We start from the raw sequence: 27,209 nt of genomic DNA on the forward strand, positions 1-27,209 counted from the left end.
CTGCAGTGCAGTTCCAATTTCCTGCTTCTCTATTCTCACAGGAAACCTAGAGTAGAATCAACGTGTTCTTCGCTTATGCAATTTTTTGTTGAATGCTTGCTTATCTAGATAATCATGGAGACCGCCCCACCGAACTCTGAAATCAGCCTACGATTAAGCACCACTAAACTAGCCGCCACAACCCGTAAATACGAAGTCTGGAAGTAAGAATGTAACAGAAGCCAATAAATGCGGCACTTCTTCAGGACAAATCAAGAACAGAAACACATCTGCGGTGTGAGGAAGACATGCTGAATACTGATGAAAAAAATCCACCAAGTTCTAGGAAAAATACCTACCAGCCAAACTATGGAGAAAATTGAAAAGCACCCTTGACCAAAACATGAAAATTAATTTGAGAATTGTAGCAGTCACAGGGAACAGAGGAGGGTCTTTCAACTCTTTCAATAAGCTGGCACCTCAGGTTTCTGTTGTACATATATGTATAAACATTTGGTCTAACCAATAAATACCTTGCTTAAACTGATGCATATTTATTTTACAGAATGGCATTGAGAACAAACCATTTCCCAAATTAAAATCCTTTGCTACAGAAGAAGAACAATTGTGAGACACTAGCTATGTTAATCGTGGTAATTACAGTTTGTTTATGTTTTACTTTCCTTTACGTTGAAAAAACTCAACTATTAGTAACAGTGCTAGCAATTAGCATGCATGATGATGAACCTAATTTCTTGTACCAATCTTAGTTAAGGAAGCGGAAACATCGCATTGGAGATCATTCGTGATATTGTTCTTGTGAAGACCTCAAACTGTTAGTCTCTGACCAAACCAGTAAGAGTGGCTCACTGTGCCGTGCTCTTCCTACTGAAATTTTGTCGAGATGTGAGACTATTGACTGTTTTTTGAATATCACTCAGTAATGCTGTTTTTCTCATGAGTTCTTCACTGGTGGTATATTCATCGACAAGCGCAAAATAAGCTGAAACAGCCTCAATTGGAGTTTAAACTAGATGCGGCTAGAGTGCTTTGTTGGTAGTCCATTGGAATTTATAGACTACGTGCTGGAAACAAGCTTTTTTATATCAATTTTCTGATGAAGATATTAACCTATGGTAATAGTGCTGATATCTGCATCATATTTGTACTTCCCCCCAAACTGAGGCTCGAAATAGTTATTTCTTTGAACTTGAAATTCATTTTTTGACCTTGAAGTTATACTTGAGTGGGCATAATAGAACTCAAGCTTTTGCTTGTATATTAAAACATATTTGAAATGGTTCAATTCATCTCGTTTTGCCCCTTACACTTGAACTTAGATATTCATGCTTCGGAGTGCTGTGCTTACTGATGGACAGGAATATGAAAGAGAAATCAAAATTAAGGGGCAACCGGAGTCATCATTCTCTACGGTATTGTCACTACTACTGGTTCTATCTGTTGTTTTTCATATCTCGCATGTCATCTGTGATACCCTTGTCCCAAATCTTAAAAATGAAAGATTTAAAATGAGTTTATAATGGTTTACTATGGACTTCTATCATTTTCGTAAAAACGAGGACGAATACGAAGTAGTTTCTATAGGGGCTCATTGTGCAGTCACGCAGCCGTAGACCCAGGCTTGGGCGTGACATCTGATATTACCTTGCTGAAAACAGGATTTATTCGACATAAAACATATGTTGCCCATAAAACTTCTAGATTGATGTGTATAGAATACATGAAGACCACAATTTCTCGAAAACATACCCAGATCGCTTTTAGATTTGTTGGAGTAAATGTTTAACAGTTAATCCTCGGTTGAGGATCAGTGCTGAGAAAGCGCTCAAGCACGAGTTTTTTGCGTCATGCCATGTGGCTGTTAGAAAACAAAAGCTGCATAGACGAGGCACGACTCTCGGTTCTCATGCACCAACAATGTCAAGCACATGAAACATTTTTTTGTGAAGGTTTTGTCGTAAATTTACTCACCATTTTCTGTTTTATTAGTGTAGAAATTGTTTGTAGACCATAATTCCAAATCTGTCCATTCCCTGTACCAGCTCTGATTTTCCAATATGGACAATACAATTAATCGTGTAATAATGGTCTTTCAGCGATTTCTCCTTCCGCTGCAAGAGAAGTTGAATTTTTTCTTTATTTATAATCTATATACCTGTAAAAGCGTGGATACTTCAAATGTTTTTCAATTGTGAATGGGATTCCTTACTATTAATTACAATCAACGTACTATGAAGTAATCACATTTAGTTTTAAATAATTATATAATTAAATTTTTGGCCTTATTTTTAACGTCCATGTGATGTTTTAGTTATTGCCATAATGATGTTATTTTTTAAAAATTTGTTCATTTAATTTGATTCTATATATTGTGCTAATTATAATTATTAGATAACATAAAATTATCGACTTCAATTTTAATTTGACAAAAAACTCGAAAGTAAATTACATAAGTTCTTAATTAATTTATTCGTCCAATATAACAAAGAGATTAAACTCAAATTTGTAACAAAATGATTCAAATTATTTTTTTAGAAAATCAAATTTTTTATTTTTATCATATAATTTGTATTTAACGCACGTTCTTCGTACTAGTCTTTTCAAATGTGAGATTCTGTTTTTGATTTAATGCTTCATAAAAAGAATAATTTACGTTCCCGTCGTTGATTCATGCTTGTACTTCCATTCTTTCAACCCAAGGATGTTCCGGGATATTGTACAGGGCATGTATTATCATGTGAAAATTATATGGATAAACTAAATAAAGAATGATTTGTGAACAAAAAATTAATTTATACAGGAGAAAATGAAAAAATATCAGACCCATTGATCTTTTTTCACAGGGTGACTACCTGCACATAATCCAAAATAACCAAGGCGAGATTTTGTTTTAATCTGTGGAAGGAGTTGACAGCAATAACTTTAAAAGGAACCCTGCTGTGATTCCTATGAGTCCCACGAGCAGCGAAAATTTGAAGGAGAACCCTTCAACGCCTCCCCGATTTCTTTTCCTCTTGAGAATTTCCTGCAAGTTAAGAAGATATAATATATATGTAGAAGGTGACTCTCCACCTCTTGAAAAATCCGAGGTAGTATATATGGCCTAATATTTTCTCTTTATACAATAGGAGTATAGTACAAACCAGGTCTTGCTGGAGCTGTTGAGTTTGCCTAACAGCTTTATCCCTCTCATCCTGAAGCCGTTGCAAGGCCTGGTCCTGCACACCATGATCACTCACAAGTTAGTCAGCTCCCATCTTCTTTGAAGTAAAGATATGACTAGTTAATCACTTATAAGTAGCACCCTCATTATCGTTTAGAATTAAATATGTAATCAACGGAGGAAACAGGTTTTCAAATCTCTTCATCTACCCACCACTTTAATAAGAGATTAAATAAATATGTAATTGATGTAGGCAAAAATTCATATATTTAAAAGATAGATAATTTGAACTTACTGGATTGGTTTGCTTAACTCCATCATCCAATATCTCAGAAGACGTGTGAGGAGGCATTGTACACAACTCTAAGCTTGCATTCCTCTAATGTTTTTTCATCCTCCTTGTTGAACTGTTGCAACAAAACTCCACTTCAAAATTCCCATCACAAAAACTAGCTCATGTATAACTCACACATGGACGAACCGAACAACTTCAGCCGAGCGAGACATAAGTTCGATTGGTGTAGGAATGTGGAATTAAGTACTTACAGTATCTTGTGGAAGATCATCCACTTCTGTATTTGGAGGCACGACAGTGCTTTGAAGGAGAAACTTATCTTTACATTGCATTTCATGAGGATATTCCTTCTGAGCTTGAAGAGTAACTGAACAAAACATCAATATTACATTATATTAATACAATTATGGGCAATTAATGATACACAAACAAATTACAATAATCATATAGCTTTTGAAACTATTTTGAAGCAAATTTCTAGCATCCTTCCTTACTTTGGAACTAGTATATATACATATGATCGACACATTGCTACAAAAATCAAATATTCAAACTTGAAATCTTTTTCAAATTTTTTTATCATAAATTATCCACATGCAATTCTTTAGATCCTTCACGCTTTAATGAAGTGTAATATGGTGATATCAGAATCACCTCTTATGACACACGAATCCCATGGATGAATTACACCATTGTTTGGTCTCACGTAATATTTCTTTGGAGAGGTTGTTTTCACCTAAAGTAAAAATATAACTAAATATTATGGATCGAGAATAAAGTAATTTTACATACGAAAAATTGAACAAGAATCATATATAATACCTTGAATGCAACATAGTGTTCTGTGTTGTTTGTAACTTTAAGATCACAATAACTTTGTTGCTCTAATTCAACTGATATAATGGAAAAAACAAAATCGATAAGTTATAACGAAGATTTATACAACAATAACGAAAATTAAGATCACGGGACGACGGTTCAAGAATTTTCGAAGAATCATGTAACAGATCGGAACACCAAAATAACTAAACTCGAACCGAATGGATCATGAAACTACTAGCTCGACTAGTTGCATGTCCTAAATATTCTCATGCAATATATATGTAGCATGAATAGTAGTAACCAACGATTTACTAAATAATTTAGTCCATATATAATCTCAATATATATGAAAAAAACAATTGCAGAAGGAGAAAGGTACATTGAAATCTGAGCTCCTCCGGCCGCACAGAGACCAATTGCTTAGCAACAGTCATGGTAGCAGAATAACAGGTTAATTAAAGTGTGAGTACGAGTGATCCCAGCAAATTAAATTAAAGATCAGATAGAAAAAAAGAAAAGAAAATATTGAATGAAAGAATAATCACAAAACCAAGAGAGCTAATCAAAGAAACGAGAAATAAGGATCAAGTAGAATGCATGGAGCAGAAATAAATAAATTAATTAATCGATTTTGGGTGGCGGAAAATGAATTACGCTTCCTCAAAATTTGCTGATAGTGATTAAATCATTTCCGAATATCTTTTTGTTGTTGCTATTTTTTTAGTTTCTTCATCAGTTTATGGAGGGCAATAGTTTTTATGATTTGATAATTAGTAATTACTATCCATCATTGCAATAAATATACAGGTGTTTTCTGTGATAGGATTTTAAAATGAAAGTTCTAAATATATAATTGAGTAGGTCTCTTGTGAGACGGTCTCACGAATCTTTATCTGTGAGACGGGTCAACCCTACCGATATTCACAAGAAAAAAATAATACTATTAGCATAAAAAGTAATATTTTTTCATGGATGATTCAAATAAAAGATCTGTCTCACAAAATACGATCCGTGAGACCGTCTCACACAAGTTTTAGTTTATATAATTTAGATATGATATAGATATTAACGACGTCGATAGATATTTATGTGAACATCTCTTGTTAGACTATTCGTGAACATCACAAGATATTAATATTGACAAAAAAAATTTTAATATAATAGTTTTTTAAGAAATTGGAAAATATATTTATTGAAGGATTGATGTGATATTCCACAAAATATTTGTCTCAAAATCTTGCGGTGTCATATCTAACAAAAGTATGGTGAGACACATGCGTGTGCAGCACGACCTTGCGATAAATGGTGAGACGTGTGAAGTCGCAGTCCCAAAAGTCGCAGTCCCAAATCTCAATGTATGGGAAACTGTTCAGCCTCTCTCGTGGCGCCTATTATCAGACCAACAGAATTCAACAGCCCTATATTGCTGCCACGTGTCTATATCCGTTCCCCCGTCTCTCTCGTGAAACACGCATGCATCTTGGATCCCAGACACATTACCGAAACCGTGCCAAGAATAATCAACAGAAGATTCATGGACGATTTTGCTTCGTCTATTAGGTTCCGAATTGAGTACGCTTTACGGTAACGCTTTGCTTTCCATTGAATATACGCTGGTTTGATGGGATTATTCTTTTTCTCCCAAGAATGTTTTTTTTTTTTTTTGTGATAAATTTCAGGTGATTTAAGGCGTATATTTGTGTAGTGACGATTGAGTGAATGAAATGGGAGGAAACCCACCTGGGATTTCTCTTATTAGGAGCATTAGGGGGAGTGGTTGGACTCTGAGCACATACAGATATGTTGTTTTGATTGTTACTTTCATAGCTTATACTTCGTATCACGCTTCAAGAAAACCTAGTAGCATAGTCAAGAGTGTTCTTCATCCGGAGCCAAACGGTAACTTGATCAGCTTTCGACCTTGGCCGGTTGGCAATCTGTTTGTCAAGAACGAGTTGATGGTGATGAGTGACGGGGATACGATTAAGAAAAACATGGGTTGGGTTCCGTTCAATGGAAAGGATGGTACGTGGAAGTTGGGAGTGATTGATGTCGCGTTTCTTTCTTGTTATTCTCTGGGAATGTACGTGGCTGGGCATTTAGGTGACACATTGGACCTACGGTTATTCTTGACCACGGGTATGGTTGGGAGTGGTACTTTTGTGGCGTTGTTTGGGATGGGCTATTTCTTTGATGTCCATGTGTTTTGGTTTTATCTGGCGATGCAAATGGTCGCGGGGTTGTTCCAGGCTACTGGTTGGCCTTCAGTAGTCGCTGTTATAGGCAATTGGTTTGGGAAAAGGAAGAGAGGACTTATAATGGGTATTTGGAATGCACATACTTCGGTTGGTAATATTGCCGGATCGTTGCTTGCGGCCGGTGTTCTACAGTATGGATGGGGTTGGGCTTTTATCCTTCCAGGCGCATTTATATTCACGAGTGGGATAATTGTATACTTATTTTTGCCTGCTTACCCAGAGGAGGTTGGATTCCCTAGACTTAATGGTCCATCATCCGAGTTTGTAGCGGTACCGGAAGATGAAGAAGCTCAGATACCGGAAAAGTGTGCTGAGGGAAATGAGGTGAATGGCAGAAATCAGGCCAATTCTGGAAATAGAAGAAGTGTTGGACTCCTTGAAGCTTGTTCAATACCGGGAGTTATTCCATTTGCACTTTGTCTCTTTTTTGCAAAGATGGTTGCATACACGTTTCTTTATTGGTTGCCGTTCTACCTTAGCCAGACTGGTATTTTCGAAGCTCTTCACTTGAAGAATATCTTATTATGCCCTTGATATGTGTTGGCATTTCCAATATGTATAGGGAGAAGCTCTCTATATGTACAACCAACCTCCAAAGCTATAAGCTATCATAACAAATAAATCTAAACTTGGGAACTTCTTTGTTTTGGTTTTAACCTATCATTCCAAACACAACACTTATTGCCTCTGTTTTCAGTATTTTTAGTTATTTGGAGAATAGTTGGGATATATTGTCCTGATAACTACTTGTTTCAGCAAAGTTACAAGTGAAGATCCCCTAAGACCAAAATTGGAGACGCAAGAATTGAACACATTTGATGTAATTGACTAGTTGATTAGGAAATATGATGCCTTGAGGACTCAAAATAAATTGTTGAAGGATTCTAGCTAAAGTGTCACTTTGTTTCTCTTTGGTTATTTGAATGACCTCTCGTTCTATGCTCTTAATAGATTATCGCAGACGTTAGTTTAGTTCGACTGCTAAATATATATTTTTTTGGTAATGCATCTGTGAATGCTTCTGAGCTAGCTATAATTCTTCTTGTTGTTTGTTTGTCAATGTCTTAACTGGTTTCTTGACACGATGATTACAGCCATTGAGGGACACTATATGTCAGTGAAGACGGCTGGAAATCTTTCAACTCTATTTGATGTCGGAGGAATATTTGGTGGAGTTCTTGCTGGTTATATTTCTGATAAACTAAAAGCTCGGGCTACCACAGCTGCCAGCTTCATGTATGCTGCGATCCCGTCAATGCTTCTATACCGTAGATATGGAAGCACATCAAAGGCTGTTAACATTTTGCTTATGATGATAGCTGGTCTGTTTGTAAACGGGCCATATGCACTCATCACAACCGCAGTCTCTGCTGATCTCGGCACTCATAGTTCTTTAAAAGGCAATTCTCGAGCACTTGCTACGGTTACGGCCATCATTGATGGTACGGGTTCTCTGGGTGCTGCTCTAGGCCCTCTTTTGACCGGATTTCTTTCATCCATTGGATGGGACGCAGTTTTCTTGATGCTCATAATTGGTGCCTTTGCTGCCGGTCTGCTTTTATCTCATCTAGTTCTGATCGAATTAAGAGAAAAAGTGACCAAACAGCTAGACAAGAAACGCAAAAATCTCACGGGTAGATTATGCTTCTAGCTCATGGTCATTGGGTTTTGCTGGAGTATGATAATCCTATTGCGAGAATCCATTGTTGCTTTGTTAAAGTTTTTCTTTCTGTTGTTGCAGGGCCTGCATCCAATCCCCTTTTGAATGACCAAGGCTGATGGACTTAAACATGGCAATCTTGCTTCGTAGTGAATAAAAAGATTCAAGAGTTTTGTTCAATAATTCGATGCGAAACAATAAATACCACTGCACGGTTACAGTGGGTGAACATGCTATGCTGCAACAGTTCATCAAGAAATCCGTCGACTTCCCTTGTATGAGATATACGTACACTTTTGTTATTGCTCTGTTCGTTCTCGGTTGTTCTTCGAGCATAGGAAATAAACGTGATTTATGTATGTTTCTGCGTATCATAATCCATCAATATCGTGTTATTATTACTGTTTGTCTGGTGGGACAAATATGGTGTACCGGAAAAATTCAACAAGTTAACGATCTAAACTTAAAATCGGACAAGTTTTACTATCAGCATTTTGAATTTAACTGTTTCTACATCTAAAATATATAATTTTTGAAATTCCTATTGAGTACATTTTGGAAACAAAATTTAGATTTAATATCTCATGTAATTTTCACCTTTGATTTATTGAGTGATGTTTCTATTTTTTTCAATGTAAAAGAAAAAAAAGATTCATTAAATTTTAAATTTATTGAGTAGGAGTACACCGAAGCTGTACCAACGAATTGGCCGCAAAGCATTCTCTTTGGAGGATAGGCTTCAAGAATGTTTTTGGATATCAAAAAAGCCATCCAAGCCTTGAATATTTTGTATCATCGTTTACTTCTATTCAAATTCGAATAGTTTTCTCACAACCTCGAATTCTTTTGGATTTAATTCCGAAGATCCAACTCGATTTATTCTCTCTGATACAGTACACTGAGACAGAACACTCTATTGAACTGAGGTCAGTAATCTATCTTTATTGCATATGATGTTCAGCCTGCAAATGTGGTTCAAGTCATTAAACTTCGAAATCGTCGGCCTTTTGATCAGACTTTCCTTCAAGTTTCATACGCTGGTACCACTTGGCATCCGCCCGAGGAGGGGCTTGCGTCTGATTAGCTAGTTGGTGAGGCAAAAGGGGGGATAGTTAACAGAGTCAAACATCCATTTTTGGACCAGATCAATCGCCGTTAGACCGGCTAGAAGAAAGTAAAACCGGTCTAGATGACCCTTGTTAAGGTTTCCCGGTATCCATCCGGGCATGTTATTCTCAGACGTGATCTTGATCACGATAGAGACAAGCAAACTGCTCACGTAGTTCCCCAAGGAGATCGAGGTCAGGCACAAGGCGCTCCCGAAGCTCTTGAGTCCGTCTGGCGCCTGCGCATTGAAAAACTCTAACTGCCCTACATACAAGAACACCCCAGATGCTCCTATGAGTGCGTACTGAGGGACCTGCCAAAAGATGCTCAACGAGCTCGACCTTTGACAGTGTCTACAATCCTTTCTAGCGTACTTGAGCCTATAGCACTCGACAACGCCTGCGGAGACCATGGCCAAGATCGCTATAACGAGGCCTATCCCCATCCTTTGAAGCTTGGTGAGGCTTTTTCCACGGATCCTGAATACGAGTGGGTCGATCACTCTTCTGTATAGGAATATGAAGAAGGCAACGCTTAGGATATTAAAGCTAGACATACTTGCTGGTGGGATTCGGAAGTTTGAGATCTCGGTGTTCATTGCATCGCCTTGTTCGACGAATAGCGAAGCCATTTGAGTGAATACGACGGAGTAGATTATGGTGCAGAGCCAAATTGGGATGAGCCTTAGTATGCATTTGACTTCTTCAACTTGAGAAACGGGACATAGGCGCCAAGGGTTGCGCGCATTCTCTTTCATGTGGTCCAAATCTCGTGAGGTAATGTACGCTGCTCGGTCCAAAAATCTGCGCATTCATTGAAGTTTGTGACAGAGGGATAGACAACATAATGTAGGATTTTGATCAAATCACATTTCTTAGTTAATTTAATTGGTGATCTATAAAAATATAGTACAAAGTAAAAACAAACGAGGCCGGGGCAATAATAATTATGTTTCTATAAACTTTATTGATACGAACAATTTTCGAATGAAAATGAATTAAAAGTCGCATGTACATATACTCACTTGAAGCCATGAGTGTGGAGCATCTTCCGAGCACCTGTGTTCGAGTTCTCTTTGGCGTCGTCCTCGCATAGATGAACGTCACCGGGAGAGAAACCGACCGAGACTTTTTTTGCAGCCGCGGCAAAAACCTGGCAAAACCGGGACAGGGGATTGCCACTCGGCTTAAAATGCCGATATCTTTTGGTGCCCCCAATAAAGAGTAGTAGAGCTGCGAAAGCGGATGCAGTAGATGCCCATAATCCAAGTGTCCACATCCCTTCATCCTCAAAGTAACTCAAGATGGTAATCGAAAAGAGTGATCCGATGTTCAATGCCAGATAGAAGTAGCTGAAAACGGCCACTTTCGAGTGCCCTTCTTTCGGGTGCTCTTCGTCAAACTGATCGGCCCCGAATGTGGCGATGTTAGGTTGGTACCCTCCATACCCCAAGGCAACCATGTAGATGGAGATATAGAAGAGAATAATCTCCCACCTCGAATGGGATTCGCAATTACTCGACTCGTTTCCGCAACCATGGGGTTTGAGGAAGAAAATTTGCGTTGATAGTGAGAGCAACACGAGCCCCTACAAACCATATATGCAACCATTTTGTTAGAGCACGACCATTTTGTAAGAATCTTGGATGCAAAGTCTCCGATTTGAATTAGTTTCTACAATATAGCAATGACCATATATTTTAACAGACAATTTTAATATAAATTTTATAAAACATGAAAGATCTAGTTTTCTGTCAAGAAATGAAAATGAGGTTAATTTTGGTTAAGTGGCATCAAAACATAACTAATAGACAAAAAAAACTGTACTGCGTATTTTTCCCTCAGTTTGTAGATACTTACGACGACAAAGATAATCTGAAAAATGGCACAAGTCTTGTATCGTCCCCAATAAGAGTCGCTAAGGAAGGCGCCGACGAGGGAGAATATATACACCGTTCCGGTCCATTTGCTCACGTTGTTGGCTGCGTCGGCGTTGTCCTGTTGCAAAACCCTGGTGAGGAATAACACTAAGTTCACTCCAACTCCGAAGAATGCAAGAGTATCCAAACCTTGATTCACTGCTCGATTGAACAAGGATAATCAATATATGTTTGAGTACAATAAAATGAAATTTTAGAAATTTTTTTCTAAAAAAAAAAATAGTGCTATTTACAAAAAAATTTCTAGAAATTTTTCTGATCGAGATTTAATTCACTTGGCCAAACAGAGAAAGCTAATAAATAGTGCTATTTACAAAAAAAAAAAAATAGTAACACTAATATTGAAACTTGAAAGGCACCCTTGCTTATATATATATAATTTATAATTTTTTTAAAAATATATACTTAATTATCCCCCACTATATATTATGAAAGATGGTTTTATATATAAAAGAAACTTTAATATCTTACGTAGAAACCCTTTAATATATATTCTATATAAAATCTAAGTTTTTAAAAGAGTATGGTTTGAGCCTCTTCAATACATATTCTGAGTCAATATATGAATTAGTCAATTTTTGCTTTTAAGATATTATTTATTTTAAAATTTATTGACATTTATTATTTCTTGTTTAAGTTATAAAATTACATTTTATATCAGTTCATTTCACCCTTATGTTAATATAATATGCTATATATTTTTTTCAACAAAAACTTGTGTGAGACGATCTCACGGGTCGTATTTTGTGAGACAGATCACTTATTTGGGTAATCCATGAATAAATATTACTTTTTATGCTAAGAGTATTACTATTCTCAGATAGCAGCACGTCGCGAGGCAACATAAAATGTGAGTAAGAGTTTGATACACTCAAAAGAGTGAATAGTCAAAATGTTCATGTAAGTTTGTTCATTTTGTATTTTTGGACATTGATACTCACGGGAAATTTAGGGTCCGATCCACGCAAGCGTCACTAATCCAGACACGGGCTTCAAAATTACCATGTGCCTGAAATCACAAATAAGACCGTTAGGAGGGGGCCAGGAAGGTGTCCCGGCGTAGCCCCTCTGACGCTCAAGTCAGAGACTGAGGATATATGGGGGGAGCAGCTAAGGGCGCTGCTGAAAATAATATAGTGAATCCAATAATCATACGCTCCAACCTGGTATTTATAGAAGAATACCTGGGCTTGTCATGGGCCATTCACCTGTGGGCCTTAATGATGGGCCGGGAATTTGGGCCGGATCTTGATGGGTTCATTCCTGGGTATCAGACATGATGGTATTCAATTTTGGGTTTGGTTTATATTTTGGTTCTTAGTTAATTAACTTATTTTAAGTATTTATCATTTTGTTCTTTTTACATTGATTGCTGATGTAGCGACGAATATATCAACATTTTCATGTATTACGTCAGCATTTTTCGATGCCGCGACAACAGTCCATGAAAAAAAAAACTGAAAACCAAAACATAATATAACTTATCGAATCAAAACCCAAAATTAAATACTTACATCAAAACACAAAATAGACAAACTTACGTTACTATTTTGATTATTTTCCCTCCAGACAGATATGTCATGATCAAGTTTGTTTTTATCCAACACTAGCTAGAATTATGATATGTGCATGTGTAGGTACCATAACAAGTATTAATGGTATATTATTATATTAATAGGCATAAATAAAATAAAATAAAAACATATTAAGATGACAATAATAATTAAAAAAATAAAGAATCATATATTATTTAGTGGTGCGTATTATTTTAGAGTTTATGAAAGGCGCATAAAACCGACCAATAATTGGATACTAATTTGACCTCTCCCCGAACTTGCTTAAAAGAAATATAATGAGGAAAAAAACGAACTTAATTAGCTTCTCCACTAAAGTAAATGACTAGATAATTTTAATTTATGCTAATTCTTTAATATATAGTTACATATATATTAAAGAAATACACAGAAATAATGTGAAATATATTGTATAATATGCACGTAAATGAAGGACTTACGAAGAATTATAATCCCCGCAACCCATTTTCCCGTTTTATCTCTTATTGCCGGCTTCCCATGCAAATCAACACTTCCATCGCCAGTAAACCTTTCTTCTTCCCCCTTCAAATGAACCTAATTATCGAAGAAAAAACCACGTTTATTCACTCACTCACTCACTCACTCATTTGATTATGCAAAATAGTAAGAGTAGTTTTGTACAAGAATTTGGAAGTGTTGTTGATAATTTGCTTAGCAAGCTATTTGAAAATGGAGGACAATATGTAAATTAACAGTTAATGGGAATTGACTGTAAACCACCTTCGATACTACTTCTAAGGACGATTCCATTAATCGATGGATCGATGAAGAGGTAGAGGAACCAATTGAATATATAAAAGGCTGCTGAAAATAAGTGGGAGGCTTTGGAGGGGGTATATATAGAGGTTTGGAAAGCGAAATGGACGGCTGAGATTGGAGGATGCATGAAGTATTAATGGAAACGTGGCGAAATATTGGCTACAGAGATGTAGATTAATACGTTTATTACATGTTGTCTGTCCTTTATAAGGATGGTGAAGTTTATTGTTGTGACCTACAATTTGTATTGATTCTGTCTTTGATTGATTCGTTTGGTCAGATTTGAGACGACATTAGCCTATGAGTTTTTAAATTAACGGGAAATTGGCGTTCAGTCCCCAGCCGTCGATTTTTTTTGTGTTCAGTCCCAGGGTACTTTTTTAGTACCACATTTCCACATGACGTGTACCACATTTTGTATGACATAGTATCACAATTTTGTGGGTAGAGAATGAACCCAAAAGAAATGTTTTGATTGAGAATTTTTCACCAACTTCCGTTTCCCCGCTATGGAACTCGATCCAGTTGGTACGCATGTGTGTCTGTGTTTATCCATACATATATAAAAAAAAAAAAGGAAAAGTTCGAAGCTTTCTTACGACGAAACAAAATGAAAGAAATTAAATCGTCTTGAATTAATTAATCGAAGAACGTACAGTGTGCTTAATCACTTCTTTATTAGCCCTAATAAAGAAGACCTCGTAACAATGTAATGTCCATCGTATCAAGATTTGAGTTTTAAAGTAGGGAAAATAAGCTAAAATGGTTTTGCAAGTTTGTCAATTTTGTGTTTTTGATTTGATTTTTTTAGTCTTTTTTTCCTGGGTGATGACGTGGCACCGAAAAACTCTGATCTGACACCAAAAAAATGTTGATATTATATCGGAAAATAATAACATACGTGTCCGACGTCATGTCAACACTCGATGAAAAAAAGACTAAAAAACAAACATAACCTAATTTACAGGACCAAAATACAAAATAATAGAAAAAATGTCGTGAATATATTTTGCTTCATGCTGTCCAGATCATAAAATTGATGTTATTAAGTATTATATCAAAGAAATAATTTTGAGAAAATTGCATTTTTGGTACGCTGTTTGTTTATCCGTGATTTTGGATCAACTTAAGCAAATTTTAATATTAATCTTGTATTGTTATATTTTTGGCAATTTTAATCTTTTTTCCATTAGAAATATTGATGTAACACTACATACATCAACGTCGGATTTTTGTCACATCAACATCACGTCAGAAAAAAAGAATTCTGATTGTCAAAAAAACAAAGATAACGGATTAGAACTGAAATTTGACAATACAGAAGATCAAAATCATATGTAGACAAATATACATGACCAAAAATATAATTTTCTCAATAATTAGTTATTGAAAATTTTGGAATATAAAATAAATCAGTTATGTCATTTTATAATTTTCTTCTAACGCCCTCTGATGAACTTTCGATTCTCAATATTAATTGATGAAATTAAAAATAAAAGAAAATGTAACTATTGCACAAATTAAGATGAAAATGCATATTCGGGTGTTCATTTACCGTTCGGTATATATCTAATCTAAAACTATTATAAATATATGAGTTTGAATTGTGAGCTTACTATTTTATCTTTTCATTTATTTTTACAATTTGTTATGTTTATGAGGCTCTTTATGTCATTTTCTATGTTAGTTTAATATTGTCATTAATAGTGTACTTAATTCAATTCAATCAAGATAATTATTAATTTGATTTTACTTTTAAATTTAATTATTAATAACATGATACATATTTAAAAAAATTGCTAATATTAATAACATCTATTTTATTTTACTTTTATAAATATATTATTTTCATTTGTAAACTTACTATTTAAGCATTTAGTCAATTTTGATATATGATGCTAAAAAAATATCCATAATTAATATATTATCTATTAATATCTATTAAATATATGGATGAGCGAGGTTGAATAAAATTAAATTATTAATAAATATTAAGATAATATAAAACATCTTTTTTCATTTAAAATAGATATATTTTTAGACTACTTATGTATTAACATAGATGCATGATGGGAGAAAATGTTTGTATGTAAGTTATTTCAATACAAATATTTAAACATTTAGTCAATTTCGATATATGATACTAAAAAAATATCCCTAAATAATATATTATCTATTAATAATAATATCTATTAAATATATGCCTTTTCAATTGTGAACTTACTATTTTATCATATTTTTGTTTTACAATTCGTCATAATCATGATGTTATTTAAGTCATTTTTATGTTATTTTAAAATGATCATTAATAATAACTTTCAATTGTGAGCTTACTATTTACTATTTTTTGGTTTTCCAATTTCTCATATTCATGTTGTTATTTAAGTCATTTTTTATGTTAGTTTAAAATGATCATTAATAGTGTACTTGACTCAATCAAAATAATTATTCATTTAATTTAATTTTAATTTCTTAAATTTATACATTGCATACAAATTCATAAAAATCTCTACCATATTAATGATAGATAATAATGGGAAGACGAAAGGAGATGAGACGAATTGAATAAAAATAAATTATTAATAAATATTCAGTTCAATAAAACTTCTTTCTCCCATTTAGAATAGAGATATTTTCAGAATTTTTATGTGTCAATTGAGATACGTGATTGAGAGAAACGTTTGTCTGTAACTGATTTCAAACACTAATTTTAAGTCATTTGGTCAATTTTTTATATATGCTGCTAAACAAATATTACTAAATAATATGTTTCATTTGATCATTTAGTGTTCTTGCAATTAGATGAGTTTTTTACCCTAGCGTTAACATGTTTTATTGTTATATGTCATTTGTGTTGATTATGTTGTATCGAAGTCATATAAAATGTCAGTATTTATTAAAAAATAAAATCGTTTTTAGTAAATTGAGACATTGAGCTAGTTGCACTTTATTTCATCCAATATCAATGCGATATATTCCGAGGTGGCTAAGAGGTTGTTTTTGTCTCTTTTTAGGCAAAATGGCTAATCAGCTAATTCATAAGATATAAGATGATAGCATCGAAAACTCCTCGCCAAATACATTCACTTAGCCAAATAGTGAAATACAAATATAATTCTACATTATTTCATCAAATTAATTTTGGTTATCATAAAATGCTTATGAAATCTAAACAATTGTATTATTAGATGAGATATTGAATAAAAAAATATTTATATATATATTTGAATGATATTTATTATCTCATTTGCATATCTTAATTACGTTATTCACGTCTCTTCTCAAAATTTTTAAAATACAATAATTAATTTTGTATGTGGTTTCACAAGATATAAAATATTATAAAAAAAATATAAACTCGATAGAAGAAAATTTGTTTTGTTTCAATGAATAATATAATATTATGTTCTAGACACAACAAACGAGATTGAAACTATATTATCATCACGATATGATGAACGCAATCATTATTCCAAAGCTTCTAAGAAAATAACTAACGAGATGACTTTTCTGAATTGCGTCAAATTAAACGAGAAAACAATTCTAATATATAATAATTTGAATAGATTTCAAGTATTATTTCTTACAGTGATTGAGAAATAATTGTTAAAAATTTATTAATCTTATAGCTATATGTTAATAATATTGATATTAAATATATAAAATTGATATTACAAATATCACGATATTTGAAGAAATTACAACATCATTCATTGGTTATGTTGTTGAAGGATATATAGGTTATACAGTACTTTTACTCACAAGTGAAAATCTATCACGACTAAAAGAATTTTTTCTTAGAAGTTACAGTTGATGATTGTCATAAACTGAAAAAGCATTCAACAAAAAAAACAAATAGTCGAAATATAAGATTACCGGATAAATATAATGTAGAAAACTGAAAAAATGTCGTGATAGAGAAACTACAAAATGTCAGATCCCCGATGAGTATTCTAAATAACATAATAAGTGTTAAAGATGATCATATACTTGTTGAGTATACCAAAATGGTTATACGCATATTATAAAAACTACGACAAAGAGTTGTTGAGTTGTAAAAATCAACCTAGAAGCATATTGAAAAATGTGTCATGTGGATAAGATAACTTTTCCGATTCATATACCGTCTATGATCATAATTTTTATTTTTTGTGGTTTGATTTATTTCAATTTATAAATGCTACTATCCATATTTTAATTCATTTAAATATTATCAAAATTTCATTCAGTATATTTTCAACAATTTAGTTGCTCACGTGCAACGCACGTGCACTTTTATAGTATATATATATATACACGACTCGTCTCATCAGACCAGGATAAATATGGTAGGATATTGGATAGTCTAATGTAATTTTAATTTAATCAATCAACTTTAAGAAAGTTTAACTTTGAACCGGAATCAACTTTCACTCACTGATTAATTAAATCTTAAATCTTACATCATATTAATGGAGAAAAACTTAAATATTTGGACCTACTTTTGGTATAATGAACACCTATTATGATTATTTATGTGAGTATCGTTGAGGTGATGTCATGTACATGCAATAGAGTTTTGATATGATGAACACTCAGTGTAAACATTGATAAAATGACGTCGTGTATATCCAATATATAATATATATACATTTTTTTATGTTATCCACCTATATTGCTCACTTGTACATAATTTTAAAGAGGTTACTGTTTTATGATTACAACACCCGTTAACCAATTGAATGTGCGGTGTAAAGCACCATAAATAGGATCGAATTGAATTGTTTTTAATTATACAAAACAAATTAACTAATCGTTGAACTGAGTAAATTGGCTTCAATATGTTTTTTGAATAAATTATTTATTTTTGGTATCTTTTTTAGTGTGATATTTCTTTAAAAAAAAACAAAATGACTTTCAAACATATACGAAATATAAGTATCAAAGATAGGGATTTTTTCAGTACAGCTTCATAAAATATGTTAACTTGAAAATTATGTTAGTAAATTTGAAGTCGATGTAATTAGAGATAACTCTTTGTCCATAAGTCGAATTTTTCCCTCACACAGTGCTTCACATGATGTGACAATTATCTTAAGATACGATGTCTTCCAACTTGTGAGATAGTAGCACAACAAATCACATGTTCAACAATATGAAGTATAACAAACTCTCTTTTAGAACAAAGAAGAAGTATTCCATGATAATATTAATAAATACAAGTGCTCTTCTTTTTATTTGATTGTCTCAAATATGATGTTATATTCTAAGAATGTGTATTAATTCATTCATATGAATTGATGTTTAAGTCACGAATCTCCAAATTATGACCAAAAGACGCAGTAGCAAGCAAATTACTTCAATCGGTAACCGCACAAGCCCAATACGACATAATCTATCCAGTAAGTGTTGATATGAGAAATTAGACTCATGAACATATAACCACACACTCACTTACTCTATCAACTCAAACATCACGTGAAGACTAATTATATATATATATATGGATGTAGTTCATTGCTTTATTTTTGTTATCCATAGTTACAAGGTTGAGAAATTTTCGGATCCTATATAAACTAACTTTTAATAGAATTGATGAAAACCTTATTTAAAATTATAATTATATCCTCATTATATAACTTTATTGATTAGTTCTTTTATTTTCATGAAATAGTCTTTCTTTTTAATTACCATTCTATCTTATCTTTATTTATATTTTAAAACTCAATCCTATATTTATATATTTTTTCAAAAATTTAGATAATTCATTATTCTAAATAAAAAATAAGAAAAAAATTACTTTAAAAATAAAAAAAATTATCATGTTCAGATAAATGTTTCGACTATATAAACACACAATGTGTGCAAAAAACACAAGTGTATGTGCATATATCAAGAGTGACTCATGAAAACTAACTTGATCTTTTGGTTCATGATTCCTTTACAAAATATAGAAACACCTATTTAGCTAATTCGCTTTAAATTTCCAAACATCATGTATATCAGACAAAATTTGTTTATACAATTAAGAGGTTTGATCTCCCGTACATATATTGTGGACACCTATGTGAGCACCATTGATATGACGTCCACCTATTGAATGTCATATAAATATTGCTCGTATAAGCGTCTATGATAGATGTTCACTTAAAACATGTATAGATGTCACAAATACTTACAACTGTTAATGTTACATAAGTGCGCTATCAACATTTGGAAGTTTATTCAAAAAAAAAAAAATTGTTCACATTTGTTCCACCACCGTCATCAAAGCATATTTCTGTTAATTATGAGATCGACTACATGGATATCAGTTCACATTTCTTAAAAAAAAAAATATTGTCACAATATACTAGACATAAGTATTAAACGAACTAATTTTGGTTTACAAAATGTAAGTTAAAATATTATCATTTATCAATTATCTAATATTTTCTATATGTAATATAAAAATGATATAAATTAAGATATTAAATTATTAAGGTAAATATATACCTTTATATTTCCATATAGTTTTTTTTATATTTCATTTGTTAATTCACTTCAGTGTTGTTTGATAAAATTATTAGGAAAAATAATTTTTTCGTCCAATAACTTGTTTGATTTTAAGTTTTAATCAATTATGTTTTCAAAATCTGGCTTGGATACACAACTTTTAATTTTCGATTATTTTAATCAAATCGCTAATATGGCATCAAACAAATCAGAAAAGTTAACAATATTATATATCATTCCAGCAATTTTCAATGTCAAGTCGATATATATTTTTCAGTACCACATCAATATTTTTCTGAAAAAAATTTGAAAAATTAATAAACCAAAACACAAAATAAAAAATAAAAAATGTTAAAGGATCAAACAAGTCTGATGATCATAAAATCAAAAGGTTTGCAATTTCAAATTTGGCCTCCACCTATTAATATTGTTGGCTTTCACACTCTAGATCGAGATATACTAGAATTTGAAAGCATTTATATTTCTTGGCGATTGTGAGCTTGTTTTACTTTATTAGAATTTGAGATATTTTTATTAAATTAATAGTTATTTGTCAGAAGTGAAATTTACAATTCGACAAAGTTAATCCATTTTTATCAAATTATGATTTCAAATCTCTCCTTGCTTCCATCAAATCACCCATCATCGCTCACGCGATACATGGTACAAGTACTGTTTCCGGGAAGAAAATGTGAGTTTTTGTAGGTAGGGAGAAATTAAAGATTAAATAATATAAATATAGTAATTATATATATGCATTTATTAATTTATTCAGTATCCAAATCTAGTTTTTTTTCCCCTTATAAAACAAGGGATAACTAATCAAATAACATTGATCAAATATTTAATTTTTTTTTAAAAAAACCTGCAATTTCGTTCATATATATTTATTTTTATACAGTTCTGATAATCTATATAATCTGTTTTCAGTTTTAGTCATGTATATTTAATTTTACTCATTTTTTTCCTGAAATATTGATATGACATTGTCACGCATAAGTGTTATGTCGAAGCCTCTTAGACTCTGCATTGATGCAGTGTCGAGCCTAATAATTTGTGGGTCTGAGTGACTTTAAAAAAATGTTCATAAATGTTAGATCAATTTATAATATATTTATATTAGATCAATTTATATTATTATATAATATGTTTTTTTAAAAAATTGTGTGGACTTTAAAACGATGGACCTATCTAGTCATATCACCCCAGCCTCGCATTGACATTGACAATACATCAGTACACCTCCTTTGCGCAACAGTACGACAGCAATGGTAGTTGAAGTCCATTGTCTTGTCGTGTAGGGAATTGGCTCCGTCGATGTGTGCTACGCTACCGCTGCATATGCACACACACGTTTCACTAACCAGTCAGCTGTCACTATTTCTGTATCTCTTCAACCCCCGCTACGATTTTCTCTTCAACCCCCGCTACGATTTTCTCTTCAACCCCCGCTATATATAGATATATAATAATATAAAAAAGTAATGTGTGTGCGAAAATTAAAAGAAACCTGAGCAAAACTACGACTTTTGAAATATTTTTGACTTCTGAATATAATATACATATGGGTTCGGAGGATGGAGGGAAAAGTACTGGATCGGTGTCATCGGTCAACAAAGGTGCTTGGACAGCCGAAGAGGATAGAAAACTAGCTAACTACATAGAGAAACATGGCCCCAAGAAGTGGAAATCAGTGGCTAACAAATCAGGTGGCTTATTGTAATTTAATTTTGAAAAATATTACAGATCGATATACAGATTATTATTATTTTTTATCCTTGATTTGTAGGTTTGAATAGGTGCGGAAAAAGCTGCAGGTTAAGATGGTTGAATTATCTGAAACCTGATATTAAGAGAGGCAATATCTCTGATGCAGAAGATGATTTGATACTTAGACTTCACAGGCTTTTAGGAAATAGGTATGTTTATAATAATCAGAATAGTATGCATGATTTTATTTTCATGTGATTTGATTGATTCATTCGTAAAAATGTAGGTGGTCTTTGATTGCTCGAAGAATTCCAGGCAGAACGGATAATGAAATAAAGAATTACTGGAATTCTCATTTGAGTAAGAAAGCGAAATTAATGGAGAAATTACCAGCTTTACCGATAACGCACTCGTGCTTGGGGAATGATCAGAATTCAATGGAGAGTTGTTGTGATGATCATGCGCGGGATGAAGATGAAACCAGTGGATCATGTGAACCATCCGTTGAAGGAACATGCCGTTTGGAATGGGTCAAATTTTTTCTTGAACTCGAGGGAGATGTGTAATTTTTGTTCTTGGATATTCTATATGTGATGGCTATTGGATATTATATAAATTATGAAAATTGGTCGTGACCATGTTCTCCATCCGTATATATATTATTAAATGTTTGAAAATTAAAAATTAATGTAATAAAATCAAATTTCAAAAATAAATATTGTCTTATTATATGTAAAAATTTGTGTGAGTCGATCTCACATATCATATTTTGTGAAACATATCTCTTATTTGAGTCATCCATGAAAAATTATTGCTTTTTATGCTACGAATATTAATTTTTATTGTGAATATCGATATGATTGATCCGTCTTACAGATAAAGATTTGTGAGATCGTATCACACTAGACCTATTCCTTGTTATATAATATCATGATTACAAGAGCTTTTATCCCAAGCCGCTCAATTTAATTATTCCGTACTTCTACCAACTTGATTTTTAAATTTATAAATTGGCTAACACCACCTTTTATCAACCTTATTCATGCTTAAATATTAATAAGTGCACTCAATGAATACTTTAGGAAATATTTTTGCATTTTATTTATATTATATTATTAAATTTGAGATACTTAAAAAAATTAATTTTTTGTATCATATTCTGTTTTAATATTTATACATATTAATAAAGTTTTAAAATTTAATGTATGTTACATGTAACTCAGCAGATAGACTTTGTTTCTAAAGCATCAAGTTGTACGTTTAATTTTTATTTGTATTTTTTTTCTTTTTTTTATTTATTTTTTAATTCATAATTACAATGTAATCTCTCAATATTTCTTATAATTACATTTTGACCATCATTTAAATATAAATCAAATAAATTATAAAAAATATTGTATACACTAATTTATATAATTGCATAACAAGGATATTTTTTTTTTAATTTTATTTTTTTCCTCAATTTAATATCTTAAATTTTTCTCATTCTAAAAGTGATTTTTTTTATGTTCATATAAATATGTGTACTTGTTATATTACATGATAATACATTCTATTTTTTTCTTAGTAAAATTTTATTTTAATATAAAATAATGTTATTTAAATTATTTTGAAAAAATTCTTAATTTAATTTTTATAAGCTCTTGTCCCATAATTTCAATACATTTTAGGAGAGAAATAGAATAATATTTCTAAAATAATTATTATGATTCATTATAAATTAAAGTAAGAATTAAAATATTTTAAATTAAAAAATTAATCATATAAAAGAGAATATATTAAATTAAATATAAAAAATCACACGGTCATAAAAAAAATTAGAAAAATTAACATGTTTATAAAAAAATAAAATAAAAAATAGGTGGTATTAGATTTAGAATATTTCTTTTATGTAATCGTATCTCAATAATTTTTTTCCTCAGTTCCCAAAAATGGGTACCCGGAAATCTTCACCGGGTCTTGAGGATGCTAAACCAGAGATCCGCCGCTATCTCGCCGCATCTGTGTATTTTCTCGAGCACCGCAGCTTCTCCGACTGCCGCTTGTACGCCTTACGCGCGAAGGAAGTGGAACCGACTCACCCCGGCCCGACCAAAATCCTTTCCATAGCTTCCGTCCTCTCCGTCCCTAAAATCACACCAACACTGTCCGATTACTACACTATTTTCAATCTCCCCCGCTTCGAGTCCGACACTGAACAAATTGGGTCCAGCTTCAAAACCCTAAAATCCCTTTTGGACCCGAATGTGAACCCGTACCCGAATTCTTCCGAAGCTTTTGAGGTTGTTCTCAAAGGGTGGTCCGTGCTATCAAACCCTTTGGAAAAGGCTCGATTCGATGGAGAGTTGATGAGGAATTTGAGTGGCTGTCCCTCTGAAAATGGTGGTGATACATTTTGGACAGTGTGCCCGTACTGCTATTACGTGTACAAGTATGAGAGGGTTTTTGAGGAGTGCTGTTTGAGGTGCACGAATGGGAGCTGTGGAAGAGGGTTTCACGCGGTGGCGGTGGGAGCGCCACCAGCGGAGGTGGTGGAGAAGGGGCATTACCTGTGTCCGGGGTTTATGCCACTAGAGTTGCGTAAAACCAATGGAGATGAAAATGGAGATACTCTATGGTCACCATTTGGGTACACGATTCGAGGAAGCAATGTTAATAAATGTGATACTGAGGGAACTGTGGGTACTACTTGTGAAGCTAAAGAAGTAGAAGATAACGAATTTCAGCATCATGGTCAAGGTAAAAAGATGAGATGTGGAGGTGAAGCTAGTAGTGGTGGGTTCATGAGTAAATGTACGGATACTAAGGCTGAAAAATTGGGAAGTTGTGGCGGTAGTAGGCACCCGGAGAATGGTGCAAAGGAGACGATGGGATGTAGGAGAAAATCTGTGGCATGGATTTCAAAGAAGTTGATGGGGAAAGGCTATAGAATTGATAGGAATGTTACTCATTCCATGAATGATGTTGGTGAAGAGTGGGATTCACATGTGAGAGGGAATGAGGGTTTCGAGACTGGTTTCGGAGATGTGACGAATAAGGATGTTGGGGGTGGATTGGAGTTTTTCAAAGGGGATGATGATGTGTTGGTTGGTATACAGGGTGATTATGATTTCGGAATTGAAGAGGACTTGTGAGCATGTGACTGAATAGATTTAACAGACTGTAGATTTGTGTGATTTTGTTTAGATGATTCGAAGTGGTAGGAAAGTTAGAGCAGTGAAGGCTTGCTGCTTCTTGGAAGAAGAACATTGTTTATTTGGGTTCATCTCATCTATGCAGAAGTTTACACTATCAGTCTATCATGGCTTTATTTATTACCTTTGCTTTTCAAACCTGTATTCTACAATAATTTAAAATGTGCATGAACTTTACTTACAATCACAACCCTTTCAAATCCTGTATATAGAACTCTACAACGAGAACTGTTGATCCCACCTATAAATTAAGTTCTTCTTTTCTGTGATTAAACGATTAAGTTAATGTTGGTTTATTTCTTGGAATTATTAGTGGTTGTCTTGTCTCTCCATGTTCATTTTAAATAGAGCACGCAAATTGAAAGCAACTACATGTTCGAAGTGTTCGTATAAAAAAATGCAACATAAGTTACCAATGCACACAGCCAAGTATCTCATATGGATTACACCCGAAGTTGTCGTCATGATTAAAGATCTTAAGGAAAATCAATCAGCTCTCGTTCTTCTTCGACAGACAGGTATGAAAACAAAACAAAGAAAGGTTCGAAAACAATCAGGAAGTTGGTACTCATTGATAATCAAGTATGCAATTTATATTTTGTTCCGACCAAGCATCATAATATCGTCAATTATATGAGAATGTGACTGTGTTAAAGTAAGCCTTATTGTCGGCCATTATTTCATAATGTTTAAAAATCTAATGCTTCGCTAACGCTGTGAAAACGTATGCAGATATCATTGGTTTTGTCAAGAAAGTTCAACCACTTCATTCTTTCCGCGAAGTGGCGGCACAACTGGACATAAAACAGAAATTGTCCTCATGAATGAACTGTTATTGATAAACCATGGCTAAATACAACAAAAAAGTCTTATTCTTTACTATTGTGGTACACATATTTTCTACTACAGAATTTTAATGGCTAAACATTTATACAGGTATGAGATTACAACTGTTGGATTGTGGGACAATTTAGCTCTCAATGAAGGCCAATCGGTGAAAAAAAGAGGGTCAAGCACTTCTTGTGGCTATCTGCAACGTCGGAATGAAAACATACAACAGTTATATTAACTATCGTGATCTCTTTGTAGCTCTCTCATGCTTCAAAATAATAACTATCATTTCTGCTTTCAATGTTAGACGTTTCCCAATTGAAATCTACTCCAACGACAATTACATACGTTTTTCTCGTTCCACCATGCCCTGCAGCAGATGAAATGAACGCATGGTAAGTGTAGTTTTAATATCTCTTCATCGTGTGCATCACATGATTCACATCTAATCACCCGAATATTTTAAGTTCAATAACTTTTACAACTAATGTGTGCTTCTAAAAAAAGTTGTTCTTTTCAACTCATCACTGTTTCACAGCAGCTGCAAACTCAACAAGTGGAGTGTCTTGCTTTAACCGTCCAAAATTACCCGTTGATATTTGTTCCAAGTTTCTAATTAGCTCCACTTCGAATCTCTATTAAATAAATCCTAATGACTATTTATAATGGAGCGAATATTACATACCCTCCTACGTATAGACTTACTGTGTTAATGGAAGATGATACTGAAGTCGCAAGAGTAATTATGTTTGAAGATGTAGTTGCAACGTTCATTGGTATCTTGTTGAAGAATATATCAAAATCCGCAGTCAAGTAGGCAACATTGTATATAGATTCAAATGAACTGTCTAATACTCACTTAGGAAAAAAAAAAACCAAGTCCACATTCCTCCAAGAATATTCAAACAAGAAAATAAGTATCATTGATAAAAACAAAGATAAACAATGCCAACAAGTATAGGGGGGGCTGCTCTTCCACGTCTTTTAATAGAATCATTGCCGGTGGAAATGAAGCACAGACACCACTATAGAAATAGAAAATAATGTGCTTCTTGAGGAGTATACAAAACGAATTAAAAGACGAACCGCGTCATACAACAAGCAACTCAGTGCTGCTATGAAGATCAAACAAAAAAAAAATAACAGACCTCATTTAGTAATCAAATCACGTGTCTTTTTTATAATACTCAGATTCTACATAAACTTTACCGATTTTTCTAATTTTTATATTATTACATTTAAGTTGAGAAAATAATTTGAACTTACACAAAAGCAAGACAAAATTACGTTTAATTATAATTTTTGTAACATAGTTTAATTGTAATTTCAAGTAAACTGGTTAAAAAAAGGGAAATTTAAAAATTAAGTATACTTTTTTAATATAAAATAAAAAAGTATGATT

The 27,209-nt window shown here is 33.0% G+C and overlaps 4 protein-coding genes across 6 annotated transcripts; 2 read left to right on the plus strand and 2 right to left on the minus strand.

The window, feature by feature from the left end:
• Window positions 1–2,756: 2,756 nt before the first annotated feature.
• LOC142533580 (vesicle-associated protein 2-1-like) lies at window positions 2,757–4,903 on the minus strand. Its single transcript, XM_075640406.1, is given in 8 exon segments — window positions 2,757–3,025; window positions 3,144–3,218; window positions 3,459–3,515; window positions 3,517–3,570; window positions 3,710–3,825; window positions 4,113–4,194; window positions 4,281–4,351; window positions 4,660–4,903. Coding segments are annotated over 8 exon segments (645 nt in total). The 5' UTR covers window positions 4,715–4,903; the 3' UTR covers window positions 2,757–2,890.
• Window positions 4,904–5,627: 724 nt separating this feature from the next.
• LOC142533630 (putative glycerol-3-phosphate transporter 4) lies at window positions 5,628–8,596 on the plus strand. Of its 3 annotated transcripts, none has more exons than XM_075640459.1 (4): window positions 5,628–5,864; window positions 5,986–7,025; window positions 7,633–8,172; window positions 8,280–8,596. In XM_075640459.1, exons 2-4 carry the CDS (start codon window positions 6,005–6,007, stop codon window positions 8,315–8,317), a joined length of 1,599 nt encoding a protein of 532 aa, XP_075496574.1. In that variant the 5' UTR covers window positions 5,628–5,864; window positions 5,986–6,004; the 3' UTR covers window positions 8,318–8,596. The 3 variants fall into 3 exon arrangements, with proteins under 3 accessions (XP_075496574.1, XP_075496572.1, XP_075496573.1); XM_075640458.1 differs by having other exon boundaries at window positions 5,629–5,864; window positions 5,960–7,025; XM_075640457.1 differs by having other exon boundaries at window positions 5,628–7,025.
• Window positions 8,597–9,282: 686 nt separating this feature from the next.
• LOC142532454 (protein NRT1/ PTR FAMILY 7.3-like) lies at window positions 9,283–13,633 on the minus strand. The gene is made up of 5 exons (XM_075638751.1): window positions 13,560–13,633; window positions 13,259–13,373; window positions 11,165–11,382; window positions 10,330–10,892; window positions 9,283–10,108 (listed from the first exon to the last, which is right to left on the minus strand). Exons 1-5 carry the CDS (start codon window positions 13,587–13,589, stop codon window positions 9,283–9,285), a joined length of 1,752 nt encoding a protein of 583 aa, XP_075494866.1. The 5' UTR covers window positions 13,590–13,633.
• Window positions 13,634–21,507: 7,874 nt separating this feature from the next.
• LOC142533104 (transcription factor MYB114-like) lies at window positions 21,508–22,417 on the plus strand. Its single transcript, XM_075639742.1, has 3 exons — window positions 21,508–21,781; window positions 21,862–21,991; window positions 22,069–22,417. Exons 1-3 carry the CDS (start codon window positions 21,637–21,639, stop codon window positions 22,346–22,348), a joined length of 555 nt encoding a protein of 184 aa, XP_075495857.1. The 5' UTR covers window positions 21,508–21,636; the 3' UTR covers window positions 22,349–22,417.
• Window positions 22,418–27,209: the final 4,792 nt, after the last annotated feature.

The sequence above is a fragment of the Primulina tabacum genome, chromosome 18 (assembly GCF_025594145.1).
Source record: "Primulina tabacum isolate GXHZ01 chromosome 18, ASM2559414v2, whole genome shotgun sequence".
NCBI classification, from domain to species: domain Eukaryota; kingdom Viridiplantae; phylum Streptophyta; class Magnoliopsida; order Lamiales; family Gesneriaceae; genus Primulina; species Primulina tabacum.

Excerpts from the sequence above, each read along its gene's own strand:
- LOC142533104 (XM_075639742.1), top strand. The coding sequence starts at position 21,637 with ATGGGTTCGGAGGATGGAGGGAAAAGTACTGGATCGGTGTCATCGGTC. Across the intron at positions 21,782-21,861 it reads ATCAGTGGCTAACAAATCAG|GTTTGAATAGGTGCGGAAAA; the intron begins GTGGCTTATTGT and ends CTTGATTTGTAG. Across the intron at positions 21,992-22,068 it reads CACAGGCTTTTAGGAAATAG|GTGGTCTTTGATTGCTCGAA; the intron begins GTATGTTTATAA and ends GTAAAAATGTAG.
- LOC142533630 (XM_075640457.1), top strand. The coding sequence starts at position 6,005 with ATGGGAGGAAACCCACCTGGGATTTCTCTTATTAGGAGCATTAGGGGG. Across the intron at positions 7,026-7,632 it reads GTTCTACCTTAGCCAGACTG|CCATTGAGGGACACTATATG; the intron begins GTATTTTCGAAG and ends CGATGATTACAG. Across the intron at positions 8,173-8,279 it reads GAAACGCAAAAATCTCACGG|GGCCTGCATCCAATCCCCTT; the intron begins GTAGATTATGCT and ends CTGTTGTTGCAG.
- LOC142532454 (XM_075638751.1), bottom strand. The coding sequence starts at position 13,589 with ATGGAATCGTCCTTAGAAGTAGTATCGAAG. Across the intron at positions 13,374-13,559 it reads CCTTAGAAGTAGTATCGAAG|GTTCATTTGAAGGGGGAAGA; the intron begins GTGGTTTACAGT and ends TTCGATAATTAG. Across the intron at positions 10,109-10,329 it reads CTCCACACTCATGGCTTCAA|ATTTTTGGACCGAGCAGCGT; the intron begins GTGAGTATATGT and ends ATGAATGCGCAG.